We start from the raw sequence: 19,947 nt of genomic DNA, 5'->3' as shown, positions 1-19,947 counted from the left end.
TAAAAAATGATGAATCTGGGACTCAGTGCCCAACACTGAATTTGCAATGCATTTGTGTATGTGTTGTCTTAAAGGGATAGTTCAATGCTTTTCAACAATTCGCCTATTGCCATAATCCCTTTAGTCCGATGAGTAGGTTCATCATTACCTTTAATTATCGGTGCATGTTGTTTTGAGATCAGCAGGGCAGAGAGACGCGAGCTGCTCAGTGAACACAATTGAGGTAAATGGTAGCTACATGTCCCCTGTCCCTCATCAAACTCATCAAATACACAATCCAACAACTCCAAAACACTCTTGTGAAGAAGTTGTGACCTGCACATTCACCACGCTATGAAATAATCATTTATAATTATGTAACATTACGATAGGCCTACACAAAGCACATACTTGGAACTACTTGCTTTTGAAATCATTCCGCCCAGCAGCCGTGTCTGGAATGTAGTTCCCGCTATGCATTTACCTCAAAAACAACTCTGTCTTGTAATGTTACATGATTATTTCATAGCGTGGTCAATGTGCAGGTCACAACTTGTTCACAAGAGCGTTTTGGAGTTGTTGGATTGTGGATTTGATGAGTTTTGAGGGACATGGGGACTATGTACCGTTACCTCAGTTGTCAGCTCGTGTCTCTGCCCCGCGGATCTCAAAACAAACAAGCACTGATAATTAAAGGTAATGAACCTACCCCTATGACCATAGGGATTATGGCAATAGGCGAATTTGCCAAAATGTTGAACTATCGTTTTAAGCTGCAGTGCGTTGAACCACTGTATTCAGGCTGGTAAAGAAGCACTCACATGTTTTACCCAAGAAAGAGTAGCAATTCAGGAAAAGACGACGATTATGCATAATCATATAGGCCGATTCAAAATAACATAACAACACCGATCAGACATAACATTATGACCACCTGCCTAATATTGTGTTGGTCCCTTTTGCTGCCAAACTAACAAAAAACTGCGCTGCACTGTGTGTTGTGACAGCTTTCTATCAGAAGCAGCATGAACTTGTTCAGCAGTCTGAGCAGTAGCTGGTCTGTTGGATGGGAGAACACGTGTATCAATGAGCCTGTGGCCACTTCACCACTGTTGCTTCCTTGGACCAACTTTTGATAAAAACAGCCCACAAGAGCTGCAGCTGCAGCACATGAGAGACCCAGTCGTTCTTGTAGAACTGGATCAGATCCTTACGCTGAACACTGAACATGTTCCTGCTTCTAACACATCAACTTTGAGGACATGTTCACTTGCTGCCTGATAAATCCCACCCACTAACATGTCCCATGATGAAGTGATATTCAGTGATATTCACGTCACCTGTCAGTGCTCAGCTGATCGATGTATATTGTATTAATGGCTGCATTCATGCTTACATCACTTTAATGTTGCAGCAGATAAAAGTGAAGCCATTTACAGCAACCTTATATACTGCATAATATGATAATATATCTGTATTAATTATATGAATCTGCAGTGTATTATACTTAGGAACAGCAAATCAGTGAATGTATTTAGCTAATTTGACTGGATGGATACAGTGTATGTTTAGCATCAGCATCTAATGTGAATTAGTATTATGAACTATGATTGGATCATCCATTTTTCACTGACAGAAAAAATAGGATTAGATAGAATTATCATGGAATCTTTAATTTAACTTTCTCTCTTCGTGTCTGTGAGCGAGTGTGAGCTCTGTCATGGTTGTGTTTTGGCTGGGTAACTTTTGCAAAAGAGGACTCTTGTTTTGGTTTCATCCTGTATCTCATGTGAATCTGGGAATACCCATGAAGTTGCTGGGTATTATGTGATAATAGCCAAAACTCCCGCATTGTAAGGAAACCTAAATTATCCTTTTACAGAGGAGATAAGAGCAGCAGTGACCCGTAAAATTGCATTTCTCATCTTTCTCTATGAGATTTAAGTTGCGCTATTTCCTTCAGACAGTTCGGGCACAGTTTTTCTGTCTGTGAAATCTAAAGTAATCTTCTGCTCAACACAAGAGCAAGCCTATATTTCCCCAAACAAATCTCACACAGTAACTTTCATGGTGAATTGATCTTGGGTGTTGAAATAGCAGCTTTCTTTGGCACTTCAAAGTAAAAAAAAAAAAAAAAAGGTTATTGTACGCGGTTGGCCAGATGCTCGGCAGTGTCTTGGGAGGTCTGCCTACAGAAATCTGGTGTAAATAGGAAACAGAATGGTGCCTCAAGAATCACAGCCGACTGTTCGTTAATTAATCAGACAACACTGGAGGAAGCAGGAGCCGCTGAATGTCTCCAGTCAATTCGCCACCTTCCTTTGAGAGAACACCGCCTCAGGGAGACACAGGAACAGAAAGCCCTGTTGTTTCAGTGTTTCTGATTTGAGCGATGACTCTGCCACGCTGATGCTCCGCAGACGTCTCGCTGAGCAAATGCGTGTGTCACGGTGATTTGTGGAAAACGGAAATGAACGCTTTTAGTCGCAGCATTTAAAATAATATATGCTGCTTGTATCCCCTTTGTCTCTGCATGCTCTTCCAGTTTGACTGCGTTAACAGTTCCTGACTTCATGACTCTTCTGGTACAGGCTGCCCTGCAGGGCGCCAGCAGTGTGCATCCCACAGCCTCTCTGCTCTTATTACCGCAGTTACTCTCCTGGGAAGAAGCCTCAGCAGATTGAACGAATGTTGATCAGTGACGCAGAACCGACGGCAAGAGGGGCTTAAAGACGGAGGGAGAAACAGTAACAGAGAGAGTATCTATCACTGCAGGAGATCCAGTACAGGGACAGGAGAGGAATCTTAATAATCATGAGGAAAAAGAAAAATCCTAAGAGAGAAAGAAGCAGATGAGTTGAGGGATTTGGGGGTTTTAAAACTTGGAGAGGATCTTGATTGATGAAGGAGGATGCAGGGAGAGAGGGCAGCGAGGGAGAGGGGAGTGCTGTCGGACTCTCTGCACAACTGCGGTCTTTTTTGTAATGTGACAACATAGGAAAAGGCAGGGCGAGTACACACTGACATACGGGGAGAGAGCGCCTGCATCGCTCTCAGCTGCTTCCACTCCCATAGCTAATGAGATGACATCAATCACTCAGCGGCCCACTAAGCCAGTGGGCTATTGTCTCCACTTTTTGATGCACAGTATCACACAAAAAGGTCAGCTTCCTGGGCAGGTGGAGGAGCTGTTTGGACTGTTGCCTCCTTACTCTGCTTCCCATCAGTAATTATCATTACAGCCTGCAGTGGGAGTGCAGGGAAACAAGCACGAGGATGAATAGAGCACTGTCTGTAAACTAGCATACCTCGGTGAATTACAATGGGTTGATTAAGAAAAAAAAGAGTACAATAGCACAGCAGCTCTTAGTCTCTATATTTTACACATAAAATGTTGAATAATGAAATTCTGTACAAGGTTTTTGCCCTAAAAATGGATTTATCTTTTTTTTTTTGAAGAGAAATCTTGAGCGCTGTCTTGCGTCAGACCTTGTCCTGACAGCTGCCACGGAGGTTGTGCTGTCTTCCACTGAGCCATAGTTTCATCAGACAGGAGTACTTTCAACTTGGACATAAAAGTTTCACATTAGATTACTTCAGTTTTCTTCACATTTTCATCTTTCACGAACGAACGCTGTCTCTGTAAATTGCCTTCCCCCCCTCCTCACATCTCCGTGCTGTTGGTGGAAGTTGGCCTTTCTCCCTAATGAGATTTCTCTTTCCACACTGTTATTGGCTAAATTACATTAGCCAACGTGAAACCGGTGTTCCCCTCCCTGTGGGTGCCATTTAATCCCACTAATTATGTGATATTTACAACAAGAAACACACATTTCTAACTATTTACTAAGGAATATGTTGGCACCATATCAGACTGACTATCTGCTATAATAAAAAGCGTATATATATTTCTTTAATATTTGAAAAAAAGGCTGTAAAGCATGTTTCCATTTTTAGTGTCGGAAGATTGTCATTTATTCTTCAAGCTAAAAATGTGAGAGAATCTTGTTGCCACCTTGAATTGGACATGTATCCCTGCTGGTTTTCTTCTAGCAAAGTTAAATCTATTTGTGTCTGAAGCCCTGTTGGTGGAAGACAACAAATCATTCAATTACAGTAATTAACAGAATGACATTTAGATTTAGGTCTAAAAGCCTTGTATGGCCCTGCAGGTGTTGCACTTCTTCTGTCTCATTATCGTCCAAAAATCAGGCCTAAAATCATCTAGTGTTCGGCCTAGCAGTGTTTTGCTCAGGTTAATTAAAAGAGCCAAAACTCATACAGTTTGGATTTTGCGTGATAAAGGTCAAAGAGCAGAAATTGAGTGTTAATTGAGTTGAAGAGATGGAGAGTGAGCAGGATTCTTTAGTTTTCTTTCCAGTGACTGATATCTGTTATTGTTGCTTCAACCTCAGCTACCAAAGCATGTTTGAGAGAGGCCAGTAACCAAGCATTACTATTCCACAGTTTGTTCCACAAATTAGTCACAGCCACCGTTATGAACAAGTTCCTGAGTAGGATCACTGCATTAATGCAGGACAACCGCCACATTACTTATATTTTAATGAGAGATTTTAGCTGAATAAATGATGACATTATCTCTTTCAACAAATTCTGCGACCCTTAATGTAAATCATCGTTATAAATAATTCATCTTAATTGCTGCAGGTATGGAAATCGTCGGTAATTGGTAGTTGTGTGAAGGGAAGCAGAGGAACAGACACAGTTTATGGTGTTTGCAAGACGTGTGCGTGTTAGGTCTGTAAAACGTAGCGGAGCCGGTAATTAGCAGGTCTGCTGCCGGTTCTCTTCGCACGGTTTTCTAATGTGGGCCGGAGCACTGACGAAGAAGAGGACTGTTAGATTTCCAGTTCGGTTTCCTCTGCTGCACAGGGACTTGTCAGTTTGCGGCGCTCTGATGCGGTTGGAGAGGAGCGAGGGGGTCAACTGCCTTCTCCAGCCCGGGCCCACGCTGAGACGTTAAGTCGTTGGGAGTCGTGCATACTGCTGAGCCAAGAGCTGATTCAGGTTCTTATAGAAGTGTAAGGTGTAGCGAGAACGAGTCAGTGACCTCGAAGACTGTAGCATCCATTGTAAGACCAGCTGCGAGTGCGAGCCCTGGCGTGGATGGCTTACTGGGTCATTTTTCATTCACTGAATTTTTCACCATTACTGTAAAACTCACTAGCACAATGGGTAATTCATCACCTCGCCAGAGGGATGTAATTCTGGGTGATTTATTTCTTCCTCCAAGGATAACAGGATGACTTTGATACTTGTATTTCTCACTTCCCTCTCTCTATCAAAGCTTATTATGTAATTTAAGTTCAGTAAAATGAGTAATGACTGGTGGGATCGGCCTGTATGTGAAGGATTCCTGCATTAATCCCACATGCCTTATGTTATGTGAAGGCTTTTGCTCCTCTCAGCATGTGACCCAGCTCATGTTTTTTTACTGGTGTCTCGGAACTAACATGCAAGGAAGAATGTCAAGAATGTGAACGTGCATCCATACAATCCAACTATTTTCTTCCACTGATCCAGGGTGGAGAGTTGACCGACGCTCAGAAATCATCCCCATCAAATGCTTGAACTCCCTGAACTGGCTTCTTTTGATGTGAAGCCAGGATGGTGAGGTTCTTGAACTCTTTCACTCGGGGCAACAGTTCACCTCCAATGCACCGTTTTCCAGCAGAGAGCCATGGCCTCAGATGTGGAGGTGCTCGCTCTCATCCTGGCTGCTTTACTGTACGTTTGGCTGCGAACCGGCCCCAGTGTGTAGTCAGTGTCACAAAATTCAGATGCAAATAATCACAATGTAATAAACTTTTTTTTTATTTTGCCTGGGTATCCTCATCCTCTCTGATAGCTACTTCCTGCCATGCTCGAGAGGTTTTACGATAGTCGTAGGAGTTACATAACTGCGGGAATTCAGAGATGGACAGAATGAACTTTTCCCTCATTCTTCTCTACTGTAGAGTTATATCTTATGAAGCCTTTGCCTCTGGCCAAACCCAGAATCCCATCAGACACATCGGATGCTGGAGGAGGGGTCAGCATATTTGGGGTCAAGCATTCAGTCGATCTGAACTTTAAGTTGTGCAGCCTGGTGAGAAATCAGCATAAGTGCAGACTGTGACGGCTCACTCAGGAGAGTGCAGCCTAGATTGATGATAACGTCTGTGTTGCATGTACAGTAATGTTCAATTTTGCACTTTTAGGATGACAGTCCTGATGTACTGAAATTGCATCTTTTCGCCTTCTGGTGCAGAACTTGAGTTCCTCAGTTTAAGCTGCAGTGGATCACTAAACATGAATTCATTCCTGCAGCAGTCGGGGTCCTTCACATTATGATAACATGTTGTTGACCTCAGGGTTTCTGCAACATGCTGCCAGTGCCACTTAAGAATGCACCTGCATCCGGGATGAGGGGGTCGCAAGAGATTAGTTTGTCTGTTGTGCAGCTCAGATTTGTATGCTTGTTTTTCTAGTTTCTGTGCTATTGATTTATTTATGTGGGTTTTTTATAATTGGGAATTATGAGTCATCCATTCTCTTTGCTGGTATGAAAACTGGTGAGGTTGAATCATAATAATAATACTAATTATTATTAGTATTATTATTTTTATTGGTTTATTTTAATCAGTTTCATCCTTTCACAGGAGGAGATTGCAGATCTGCTGCTTTAAATGTGTTGATCGATTATAAATGCATTTTTCACATCTCGTAGACTTCCAGAGTCGCTGCGTGAGCCTGCCAGTTTGAGGATCATTACAGCAGGGGAACAAATTTTGACTAATAGCTCTAGACTTTGTTGTCGGTTCCAAGATAGCAGAAAGCACTTGTGGCTTTTTTCTCCACATTCGACTTGATGCCAGGAGCACAGCACGGCTTTGTGTTTCCCCTGCTCTTCTCCCGCGATTAGCAACTCTAATAGACGGTCGTGGCAACTCTAGCAGACAAGTGCTATTTATAACAAGAGCGCGACATGTCATACCTCAATAAGATCTTTTAAGATCAATAAAGCATGACACCATCTGATCTGACTGTTATTTTTTTTGTTGCTCCAGCAGGGCTGTACTGTAGTTAGGCTTGTGCTAAGCTTTGCTGTCTTGAGTTGTTGTACATTTCAGACAATATTCAATTCTGTGTGAAGGCAGCAGACCTACAGTGTGTTGGTGGGTAGAGCTGAGCTGACAGTGCGGGTTCGTGCGTGGGTGATTCCCATCCCTCCATCAGAAGCCGGCTGGTCCAGGCCCAGCGAGCGAGGAGGTCTCAGTTCTATTATTCACACCTTCACCCAGCTTGGTCAGCACTTCAAACTACGCCTCACATACCACTGTTGGTATTATACCATAGGAGCACCGACAGAGAATCTCAGGGCTCTGTGTGTTACGCCCACCGCTCACTCCAAGGACTGCGTTCTTATGTTGTTTTATTCAGCTTGATGAATAGTGATGGTTTCCCCCCGGAGACGGAGCCCTGCTCTCCCAGTGCAGGTCTTCACTCTTTCATTATGGTGAATGTGTTTGAAGCCGGTACTCCCCTTTTCTTCCTAACCTCACAAACGAGCCATTAATTCCCCCTTTGGTTTTTGTGATGACTGGTGTGGAAAAAAAATACAGTTTTAAAAAAGACCTTCACAAAACCAAGAAGCCAGATGACACCCAGTCCGTCCTCTGTCCCAGACAGTCCTGCTGTCCAGAGAGGCGGGGAGGTCCCTTTTGGACTCTGCGTGGACAGCTGGGATGGGTGTGGCGGGACTGGCATAGTGTGAAAAGAGCACTAATCAATTCCCAGGGACTACAAGGGGACAGAGTTCAGCGAAACGTCACATTGTCCAAATGTCCCCACTCACTGGGACATTATTAAAGAGCTGAGCCAGACCTGCTGCTGCTGCTGCTGCTGCTGCTGCTGCTGCTGCTGCTGCTGCTGCTGCTGCTGGTTCCGACCTCGATGCAGCTTCAACCAGAGGCAGGGAAGGCCTTGGCACAAGGAGAGCTGGAGGAATTTTTTTTGGTTGTTGTTGTGTCAGTCCTGGATTTCTTCCAGCCAGATTTTACTGCTTAATCTTCACTTTAAATCCACACTCATCTAGCTTGGTCCGGCAAAGCCTTTGGGTTATGGCAGGGCAGATGATGCCCTGTAATGACCAGCTGTGGCCCACAGAATCAACCAGATGAGCCATAAAGTCTCTGTGTGTGTGTGTGTGTGTGTGTGTGTGTGTGTGTGTGTGTGTGTGTGTGTGTGTGTGTGTGTGTGTGTGTGTGTGTGTGTGTGTGTGTGTGTGTGTGTGTGTGTGTGTGTGTGTGTGTGTGTGTGTGTGTGTGTGTGTGTACATGCTCAGTTGTGTTTGTAAATGTGTGTATTGTGTTCTACATACAGTATGTGCATATTGGCAGATTACTGTCTATTGAGCATTTATAGAAATCAATCTGATTTCCTTTTTTTTTTTCTCTGAGGACAAAACCGAACCTAGCTGCCTCTAGCGGAAAAAAAATCTAAATTGTGAATATGTTCTCTGCCGTTGTAGCAGACGACAGGTTTACATGGGACAATGGTTAACCCGACGCGCTGCCCCGAGGAGGCTGCTGGAGTACCAGTGTAGGAATGACGGTAGCTAATCCTCCAGGGTTACAGGAACATTTATTATCTGGGCCATAATGGAGTCCCCATTTGTCACTGGTTGAGCCACAGTGATAATGATTACACATACTTGATGGACTGTCCTATATCTGTCTTGCATCTCTATCTATAGTGTTACCAACATGAGGGATGATGATGATGCATGTGTATATGTGTTTTTTTTGTATTATTATCACAATACATAGATTGCTTATCGTTAAGCTCTAGTCATCCAGTTTGGCAGGTCAGCCCCACTGTGATTATTCATCATCTCAACACAGATGATCGTACCAGTCAGTATGGGATGATGCATAACTACATCATCCCACAGCGGCTCCAAGGTTAGGCAACATTTCATAACCTTGTTTTCCTGCTGGTATTGTTATAAATAATCACCTGTGGTGTCTCTGCTCCCCTGAGCCCTTCAGCTCTCTTGGTTTCACTACAGCAGTAGCTCAGTTCAATCACAGGGGCTGACATTGTTTTGTGCAGGTGTCACTTGTGATACTGAATTAGTGATTCAAAGGATACCCATTTAAAAGTGCTGGAGGCTACTCACTTTACTGTAAATATTTAATGTCAATGACCTGCTGTCATAGCAGCATTCACCTGAATGTCCCCATTCAGTTCTCATGTTGATGTTTTGATACTTGTGCAGTTTTATTCTGGCAACATTTACTGTAATATGTATCTTATTGCACTGACCTGTATGACTATGTGATGTGGGTAAAATCATGTGTCTTTCTATTTGGGCTGCAGGGTATGCAAAGAAATAATGATAATATTGCCATTGTAATATGCAGTATCAGTTGGAATGGTTATTTTTACATTCAATTTTTAATGTTAAAATGGTGCTAAAAACGCAGTTATGTATAAAAAAACAAAAAAAAAACACCTTTCACAATCATCAAAAAAAGAATCAGCTCCTGTGATTTGGATATTGATTACATTTGCAGCCCAACTCATTATGTAGATTTATATCTGGATCCATATTCTATAGATTTGTTCATCATCAACTGAGAAACCGTTGAGGGAATGTATAAACATTGGCAGCAGGACAGACAGAGTCAGAGAAGAATGAGTGGGTGGTCGTTTTCCTTTTGGCCGACCGTGGGGGGTTAATATTGGAAATAAATGAATGAAATAAAAGGTATAAAAATAAATTAATTAATTTAAAAAAAACTTACTACCACTTACATTTACTGAGTTAAATCACTGAACTTCATCACACTGAAAAAAACACTATTGCCATGAAGCTTTACAACCCGGTGATTTACACCATTGGCCACAATGGCCTAATAATACACCCTGAGATGTTAAAGGGATTGCAAACACTTATTAACAGCATGGAGAAAACGCCATGAAATATTTCCTCTTGTCGCCCTGTGGTGAACGTTTTAGCAGTTCCAGTCTGACAGCGCTGAACAGAGCTCTCTGAGGTCTGTGCTGCCTCTCAGCGTACTCCACCTCTCCACATGTTACTTCCTTCATTTTGTCCTTTCACTCAGACGTCATTAGAGGGAAAGAAACGCAACAATACTGCGGGCAGCTAAGCTGAGAAATACCAGCCGTAACATTGGTAACCCTGGACACCAGGCGTCCTCCAGCAATTTCTCCTCATTTTATGTAATGGATGTGTATGGATGTGTCCCTGATGGAGCTTATTTTTTTTTCTTCTTCTTCTTTTTCTCACTCATAATTCCTCAGTACAGACTTGTTGTGCTCTTAACGGCAGCACACAAACACCATCCAGAGGCGATGGATCACAGCAGCCTTGGAGCAGCCTCTTCAGGCCCTAATGTTCTGTGAGCACGGGGAGTATTCATTCACTGTGTCACGTATGATTATAAACACAGATTAATAGACAGTATGTTCTCAGCTGCTGGCAAAGTAAAATGTTAGAAGAATGACATTTGGCCACGGTGTTTTGGCTGCATGGTTGGGCTGTATAATAGAGATGTGACAGCCCGACCTTCGATATACAGCATTTAGTTTCACTTTCAGTCCGTCCCCGAGGAGAAATCTATCTGTTGCTTTTCTTATGTGAAGTGTGTGTTGAATACTAAGTCAGCTTTACCTCAGTGTATGTCTCCGCAGCTTTTAAGTAATGATTTGACATGTTTACAGGCGGCTTTTATGGAAGCTTCAATTTGTCATTTTCAGTAAGTTTGTGATTTTACATGCGGCTCCATGATAAAGGAGATTTCTTTTCAATTCACAACTGCCATCCTTGTCAAAGGCTGTTAATGATAGCTACCAGTGGAGATGCACGGTGATGTGGGAGTGCCTCCGTGGGAGTTCTGTACTCTGGGGTTTGGATGAGCTCCTTGTGCGTGTGCCTGATAATACCAGTGGGGACCTGTGAGCGCCAGGGTCAGGAATGAGCAGCCTCCCTTGTGAAATATTCAGACACTGAATATCTCAACCAAACTCAGTCCCGTTGTCTTATGTAACCAAGCGATGGGTTTTCTGGCTGGGGTTTGTGCCAAAGGTTAGAAACCCGAAAAGGTCCACATCATTTAGCCGTGCTAATTTATGCACTGTCTGCACTAGCTGTGAAAATCTATTTGTAACGCTTTTCAAATTCTTCTCACATTATCTTGTGTCGATTTAAATGCATGAGAGGAAGTAATAGAAATGTAAACACTGTGGTTATTGTTATGCCAATGGGGGATCATTACTGTAAACTACATCAAAGTTTTTAATTCTAAGGGGTTTTACATTTTAGGATCATCACAGAGTGTTTTAGCTCATTAAACATATTAACTCCTATTTTGTGTTTCCACTTTTGTTTTAACACTTCCTTTTAACAGCTCTTAGCAAATTAAAAAAAGATTTCTTCAGTATCCATTGCAAAGTCTTTGAGCTGCAGAATTTCAATCTGCACCACAGCCTGTAATTAACTCTCTACCCCCAACAAAGGCCAAAAACCTCTAAGTGGTTGAGAATGCGGAGACCATAAGTACTACAGTGACCTTTTGTTCAATAAGAGCCGCCCTGATAGCCAATCAACACTCACAGCTTGCCCTCTCCTTTGCACGCAGAGGACGGCGTGGTAGTTTCGGATTTTTTTTTTTCCAGTCCTTGTGAATTATGGTTATTGGTGCCTACAGGTTTGCATTAGTCTGCTAGAATGATACAAATTACGGTAGTGCACTCAGTGGGGGCTGCATCTCAGGACCTTGTGCCTCGGCAGTAGCTCAGCGATGTGCTCTCTCTTTCTGGTGCAGTGACTGATACAAGAATGAATGTGTCTGCCGCGAGACGGACTGAATGCCAGTGTAATTAAAGGTTGGCTGAGGGTGGGTAATGATGAGCTGTCTGCTCACCGGTGATAGTTGCCTCCTCCTTTTTTTTTTTTTTCTTAAATAGCCACTCTGACTCCCGCTGAGTGTTTGTCTCCTCGTTCCATCCTGTACCGAACATGTCTGCGCCCCTCCGCTGAGCGTTTGACCAGGAGCAGAAGGTTGTATCAGATGAATAGCTTGTCTGACTTCCTGGCCCACCTGGGGGTGTGTCTCTGCAGTCACACACTCTCAGCATGTTGCCTTTAACAACTATTGTGTTTTTTCCCCTTGACGTTTGCAAGTAAGCCTCTTTAATTTGATAGAGTTATATAAAGATATACACATTTTTTTTTCTCTCCTCAGAGGAAAATAACCAAGAGGGAAAATATACATTTTGTCTCACTGCGTGCTAACAGCAGGAGCCTCCTGTAGGTGTCTGAAACCACATCTGATGGTGTCAGTCATGATTGCTCCGGAGCTGCAGCAGCAGCAAGTTTGTCAAAAGCTTATCTCACTTTTAAGCTGTCGCAGTAAGAAAAGCACAGGTGCAAATGAAAACATGAGTGATGGCTGAATTCCATTTAGCTGCAGTGTCAAGGTTGTGCTGTTGTTAACTATGGCTCATTGTCTCGCTGTCACTTATTGGGACACCTGAACACAACAGAGTTAATGTTATTAGTATCAGCTGCTTTTGTCATAATGATAAGTATAGACACTATAATAACACATCAAAATGTCATAGGTGAAAAAATCCAGTCTTATAGTTTTTTTTTTTAAGTTCTATGATGGCTAATTCCTGAGCTAGGCCAAATTGTGTGCAGGCTCTTGAAATAAAAAAAACTAGGGCTTCCTTTGGATGGAGTTCTGATGGTGATGCCTCAGCACATCCTTGGAGAGCAGCTAAAGTTGTCACAACAATGGCTCAGCTGTCAGTCAAACACACACAGCAGTTCAGCCCTCCAGAGGCCTGAAGACTACAAGAACATTTCAGGATACAAATGAGCCCAAATATAAAACATTTGTCACTTTGACATGGCTTTTGGCTGCCAAAGGGATTTGTATTTTCATTTCAGCTGACTGGTAATAGTAATTGCCATTTAATATGAACAGGCCAGACAGCAGAGCGGGTGCTGATTTATCATTGTAAATAGGAATTATTTCATTGAGCGATAAAGATGTGGTGTGGGATAACTGCTGAAGACGGCTGTAATCCTCTCTAGGTTATTTTCATATTGGTTGACATTACACTTATCAGCCTGTTGTTTGAGCTCCATGTGGCACCTGGTCTAGTCACATAAGCACTGTCCTTATTATTAACTCTCACAGCAGAGGTTAAAGGTAAAACAAGCTCAGACACCTAGAATATGTGGAAGTATCAAGGTGAAACATGTTTATCATATGAAACACACTGATGGAGAAGGCGGACATATCCAATATCCCGTGCAATTATCACAAGGCAGCTCTGATTTGTAGCTACATTTTAAATGCCAGCTCTCCAAATTGAGGGAACGGTTCTTATTGCCATCCATTTATGTGTTGACATCTTTATTTTCATGGCTAGAAAGAGCCGACACCCTCAGCTAAGTGTTGGAATAGATTGTGTTTGAATTTGTCCCTGTTCCAGCCGCTTCATCCCTCTCTGTTTCGCCCTCTCTCATTACTGTTGGTGCTAAGTAAGGCGGCCTCAGCGGGCCGAGCATGCGAGCGTGAACCTGCCCACCGCCCAATCTCCAGAGGTGTGGACTTGGACTTGAGACTTGAGACTTGACTTGGACTCGAGTCCCGATTTTGATGACTTAAGACTTGCTTGATCAAATCAAAAAAAGACTTGGACTCGCTTGGGACTTGATGCCAAAGACTTGAGACTCTACTTGGACTTGAGAGCAAAGACTTGAGACTCTACTTGGACTTAACCCTCTTGACTTGAATTCAAGTCAAGTCACAAGCAGCACAAATATTAAAATATTTTAAAAAGTGTCACATCAATGTTATACTGCAGCAGCAGCCAGAGACGTTCTATATAGAACCCACTCCTGTTATCAGTCTTGGCTGTGTAGGCTATAATTAATGCCAACACACTAATTCCTACCACACACATAAAGATAATCTGGTTGATTTTGCCCCGATTTTCCCCCTTCGGACCAAAGACAAAAATCGCCCGATTATCTTGGCTCTTAAGAGTATTTTATGAGATTCTCCTGTAGTGTGTGGTGTGTTAAGATTTAAATTCTCCCAACGATCGGCTCGTAAAACGGTCGGCGGCGACAATCGTAAATATTGAACATGTCCAGTATTTACGATTGTTGGTTGCAACAATCGTGACCGTTTGGATCAAAAGTCGGCCTGTGTGTGGGGGAAGCCGACCATCTCGAGTCACCGGCTCTGCGGAATGTGACGTGAAATTGAATGTAACCAATAAAGAAGCAGCTGACTGCACGTAGCATAACAAACCAGTGTGGCTAACGGCTCCATGGCATGGATCTATACACCCATGCACCATGGCTACCATCAACAGAGTACGTCAGATCACGTTTGATCACACAAGATTTCTGGCGTGTTACTGTACGTCAATTTTAAATAGCTTTATTGGCATGAGAAGGCAGTGCTTATATTGACAAAGCATATCACAATAGAATATTAATAAAAATAAATAGATGAATAAGTGACAGAACATTAACAATAAAATATAAACAACTTAACAGTTGAGGCGTGGTCATGATCTTTACTTATCATTAATTATAATCGATTTGTTTGGGACTCGAAACAAAAATCTTAGGACTTGGTTGGGACTTGAAAGAAAATCATAGGACTTGGTTGGGACTTGAAAAAAAATCTTAGGACTTGGTTGGGACTTGAAAAAAAATCTTAGGACTTGGTTGGGACTCGAAACAAAAATCTTAGGACTTGGACTTGACTTGGGACTTGAGAGCAAAGACTTGAGACTCTACTCGAGACTCGAGAGCAAAGACTTGAGACTCTACTTGGACTTGCAACATAGGGACTTTCTCCCACCTCTGCCAATCTCCATATTAAAGACAGAGAGAAAGGTCAGCCTAACAACACTTTAACAATTATCGACAGGTCAGGGGGATGGAAGAGTCGGATAAGGGAGGGGAAGGTCAGTGATTTAGATAAATACCATACGGCCATGAAAATGAAGCTGTCAAAATATGTAGATGAGGAGGGAAGAGTGAGGTCGCTGTTGTGGAAGAGCGGTTGTGCAGATGGAGCAGCTGACGGCATCTGATGCTACATGATTCCTGCTGTACTCGCGAATGAGGTTCACGGATAAACTAGAGAACACGTTTCAGTTCAGCTACGTCATTTGCACATATAGAGGAGGTGTTATCATGCTATTACCTGACATGAAATCCAGTGGGGCGTGATCCTAACCACTGACGCCTGAGTGGCCCTCTGCACCGTATCATCTTCCCTCTCTCGCTCTTATTATCAGGATTAAGGCCAAGAAAACAACTTGCAGAGATGAACCCAGGAGACAATTGTCATTCCATGTTTTTAAAGGGATAGTTCACCCAAAATTCAAATTGCACTCATTATCTACTCACCCTCATGTCGACTAAGGGCTGGGAGAAGTTTCAGAGTTATTCGTGGCTTCTCTGAGTTACAGGGGGTCTCGGCGTCCAAGCCAGACTTGTCACTTTCTAGTGTCCCCTGGAAACACCTGTGTGAATTTACAGTGCATGTGTTTTGAAAAGGATGGATGAATGGATAAGATTCTCTGTCATGTTAATGAAGACGTTTTTCAGAGCATATTTGCATGTGTTTTCTTTGGTTGCGGTTTGCTGAGCCCTCAGGGCCACCGTATCTATGATATCAGCACAATCGCTTTCAATTTAAAGACTGTAGATCAGTTGCAGTATCTGAAGTCCTCTTCAAGCAGAAATAATTTCCAGCGAATTGCTCCACAAAAGCACTCAGAACAAGAACATTGCTGCCTCCAGACATCACTTTCTTTCTTTCTTTTCTTTTTTTTTCCTATAGCATCTCATTCTTCACAATATGGATGTGAAGCATTTAGAGAGGAGGGCAGGGAGCAGGAGGACCTTGATGACGCAAAAAGAGATACAAGCTCCATCAATACAATTTTCTACTTGAGTTGGCAGACCTCAGTTTCTGGAGCGGTGAAGGCCTTGATCAATGTCATTAACTGAATGTGCATAGTTAAAAAAAAGAAAAAAAAGAAATAGATACATTTTAATTTAGAAAAGAAGACATGGGGGGGGAGGGAGGTGAGAATGATTCAAAACAATAAGAAGATAACTGAACTAGAGCAAGAGAAAAGAATGAAAGGTTAGTGAAGCAGAGTACATGAATGAGACAGGAATGTATCGAGACTATTTCAGCTTGTGTGATGTTGTTGCTTTGAAATGCCGAACACAACTTCAGCGATTTGTAGTAGAGGTTCATGTTTGCAGTGTGTGTCTGAAAGCTGCCGAACTGAAAAGACGTCAGAATGAATTATCTGATTTAACAGCTTCACGGCTCCTCGCTCACACACTTCTATTACGACCTTAACATATTTGAACATCCTGCCTCCATGTTCGGCTGACAGCACGAAGGTCCCATTTAAAAAAAAAATGACTTCATTTGTTCATTTCTGTTGTTTGCAGATCCATCGGTGCATCACAGACAGAAGACGGTGGTGACAGACATGTGCTACCCCACAGAGATATCCAGCCTGTTGGACTTTGGCACTCAAGACTGCTCGCTAGGCAAAGGTACGGTGTTCCTCGAAAATATAAGGTGTTGCCTTGGCGACAGTTGGTGGGGGCGCAACGGTGATTTATCCTGGCAGTTAAAAGACACAGAGCTGTCGGCTTGACTGAGAGGTTAACGCCGGAGCAGAGGCCTGAGAACAATCAGATAACAGCTCTGGGTAGCCGCCCGGCCACGAGGGCCGCGGCGCTCAGTGCGGGCTTCTTCGATTTATCGTGGCTGAATAACACGTTTTAGTCACCAGAGGCGAAGGCATAAGACTGAGAAACCCACTTGACTTCTAGCCAGAGAAAAACATTTCACTTTGTAAATTGTTTTAATCTGAATGGCGCCTTATTGAAGCTCATTGCACTAGAATTTTGTCGTTATGTGCAATTATTGTGTTGCAGCAAGGCCTCTGATTTTCCCCAATCACTGTCATCAGTTGGAGAAATAAAGTGTTTTATAGAGACTAGGCTGTGCGGCTCAGGATAATAGTCTCCCTCTGTCCGTGGTGTGCAGTAATCAAACTGACCAGCCTGTAATGACACACACCACAAAAAGTATCGATCATAAAGTCCATTGATCGCATGTGTATTGTTGCTTAATCTATAAGCCTTGTGTCTCTTTCTGTCTCTCATCATAATGATGGCTGTTACTCTCTTGTTCTCACACTGATACCTCACCAGAAAGTAATCTATGCAGCATAATTGCAATGCCAATCTTTTCATCCAATCTAGCCTCTTGAAGCTGGGAGGGCATGTTCGCCTATTAGACAAGCCTCATGTCATTTCCATCAACAATGGACAGCGACAGTGGTGACCTTAGTCCCCCAGTCCTCCATCCCCCGCCCTGTTTTTCTTCTTTCCACCTCCTTTTTTTCTCTCTCAAGGTTAGCTAATATTTTAATGTCGCTCCGTCCCGGTTTTCTATCAACACTCCCCCAGCATTGATAATGCAGACTGACAGGTCAACCGTGTGCAGCTGAAGGAGCGGAGAGCAAATACAGTGGAGGAGAGGACGGGGGAGAAAAAGAAGGCTTTTAAGATTTCTACTGGCTTTAATGTGAGCAAAGCAAACGAATGACATAGTGATACAGGGAGTTAAGCCGAAGAGTAAGGACAGTGAGGGGTGGAAAATTTCAGACTGAAGAAGTGTCAGGATAAAAAGCAACGCCGTGAATAAGATTCAGTGTAGCTGCTGAGACGGAGGCTACAGCGTGACCTTAGAGTTATGAAGTGCTACATTCGGTCCAAATATGTAATTCTTATAAAATACTCTTCTGCTTTCGGCTCTTCAGACGAGCCAAAAGCAGCTGGATTCAGATCGGTTCAGGTTTTAATCAAACTTGATATGATCACTAAATGAGACACTTACAGCAATTCGTCTCTGTGTGCTAGACCATGGCGATGGCCAGCACAGGATATAATGAGGTGTTTTTATAGTCCACAGTAGAGGAGTTATCGTCGCAATCATTCCCCTCGGCTCTGATCACTCGGGGAGAATGATCCTGCCAGTAGTCCTTGAGGTGTCAGCATGTGATTGACAGATCCATTGCCTCATGTGACAAGTGCCTGGTTAGAGCCCATCTGATCTTTGGACGGGGCTAAAACGCTGGACGTCAGCCTCTGACAGGCAGGACAAATGGTACGCTCATTCTGAACCGCTGTCACGTCATTAAATGCAAGAGGTTTAAGTCGCACACAAACACAGAAACACACATACGTGTATGCGTTATACGTGCTACTTATGCCACTCAAATGCTCATAAAGTAAAAGATTTCATTAGAGGTTTATATCCAGCCGGCCTCTGCAAGCTGAATTCATTCAGTTGAAGCCCTGTCTGTTTTCTCTCCAACCGGCGGTTTATACCTGCCTCAGGGTTTCAGGATTAAAGCCCTGAGCAGCAAACTGGACCAAACTTAACCTTATTTGCTCTGTCACTGTGTCCACACACATCAGAGTTCCCATCTAACATGACATGGACTGTTCTTAGTCAGCACGGCGCAGAGGAGCGGTCCACACAAAAAAATCCCCGGAGGATTAAAAAGATAACACTGGAGAGCTCATATTAATAATCCAATCAGAGTGTGTACAGCTCAGGCAGTTGGTTCATATCACTTCACCTCTGTTGTGATCCTTTCTCTCTTTTTTGGGGGGGGGGTTTTTGGTTGGGTTTTTTTTTTTTTTTTTTTTTTTTTGGCGTTCACACTGAAGCTTACAGCATTTTTATTCAGAGTTTACATTCCTATCTCCTCTGGCCAAAACACACATTCACATTCAGGAAGTGAGTAATGTAAACTCATGTAGGCTACAAAGGCATTGTGGGCTCAGAGGGAGCGCTTGGCTTTCATACAGAGGGGCGTATTGTTCTCTGTTCTAGTCGCTGAGTGTAATTACACATGCTCTCTGCTCGCTCTCGGCCATCAGGTGGAGCGAGAGCTCCACTGACTCACCTGGTTCATTACCTGAGGCCCGAGGTGCAGTTTGAACTCCCCTCCCCCTCCTTCTCGTTTGTACACTAAGCAGAATGAAGATGAAAAGCGGGAGTGGGTGTGGGGGTGAAAGTTGTCCTAGTTGCCTCTGGGCGTGTCACTGAACAGGTACGGGGGGGTGGGGGGAAGGGGGGAGGGGAGACAGAAGCAAAGAAAAAAGAAAGAAAATGAGCAGGAAATGCAGCTGAGTGGCTCTCGGTGATCAACTTCCTGGTAACCTGACTGGGCGGGGCCTCGGGGAGCCAGGCTGGGAGCGGCTCTCTGTGCTGGTGCATTGTGTATGTCGGTTTGAATGGTGTGTGCAGTGGCCTGTACATATATGCGTGCGTGTGCATCTGTGTGGGTGTGCGTGTGTGGTGTTTTTAGACCTTTTTCACCTGCTATGAGAGCCCACAACACAGGTGACAGTGGAGCCGAGTGGAGCCTGTGCCAAGGAGGACATGAGGTCGGAGAGGGAGGACGGGAAGGCTGGTGAGTGACAGAGAGAGACAGGTAGGGGACAGGATAGAGAGGGGGGGGGGATGTGTGTGCTGGAGGGAGTGAGGGCCTTGAAACCAACTGGCCGGGGTCAGTGGTGTGTGAGGGAGCTCCTGTGACGTACATGTGTGTGACAGCACATGATTGTTTGAGGGGAAAACAGCCTATGTGCTTCATTATTCATTCTCCTCATGTTTGTCATGGAGATATATGAAAGTACAGTACATTTAACTCATGTACTCATGAAGTAATACTGAGGTTTAAGGTATTATGCTCCTTTACATCTATATTGCTCAGGATTCTTAGGCATTCAAATACAAATCTTAAACCTAATCTCTACATCTAGATAACATAGGAACATAGAAAACA

The 19,947-nt window shown here is 43.4% G+C and overlaps 1 protein-coding gene across 1 annotated transcript in view; it reads left to right on the top strand.

The window, feature by feature from the left end:
* kaznb (kazrin, periplakin interacting protein b) overlaps positions 1 to 19,947 on the top strand; it is a gene marked incomplete at its 3' end in the record, with an annotated part of 60,568 nt that overhangs the window by 21,327 nt on the left and 19,294 nt on the right. Inside the window, exon 2 of the mRNA XM_083972018.1 lies at positions 16,523 to 16,630. Within this exon, the coding sequence (XP_083828144.1) occupies positions 16,523 to 16,630 (108 nt within the window). The remainder of the gene's footprint in view (positions 1 to 16,522; positions 16,631 to 19,947) is intronic.

This window comes from Trachurus trachurus (genome assembly GCF_905171665.1).
Source record: "Trachurus trachurus genome assembly, chromosome: 5".
In the NCBI taxonomy this organism is placed as follows: domain Eukaryota; kingdom Metazoa; phylum Chordata; class Actinopteri; order Carangiformes; family Carangidae; genus Trachurus; species Trachurus trachurus.
This window is presented reverse-complemented; position numbering and strand designations above follow the sequence as displayed.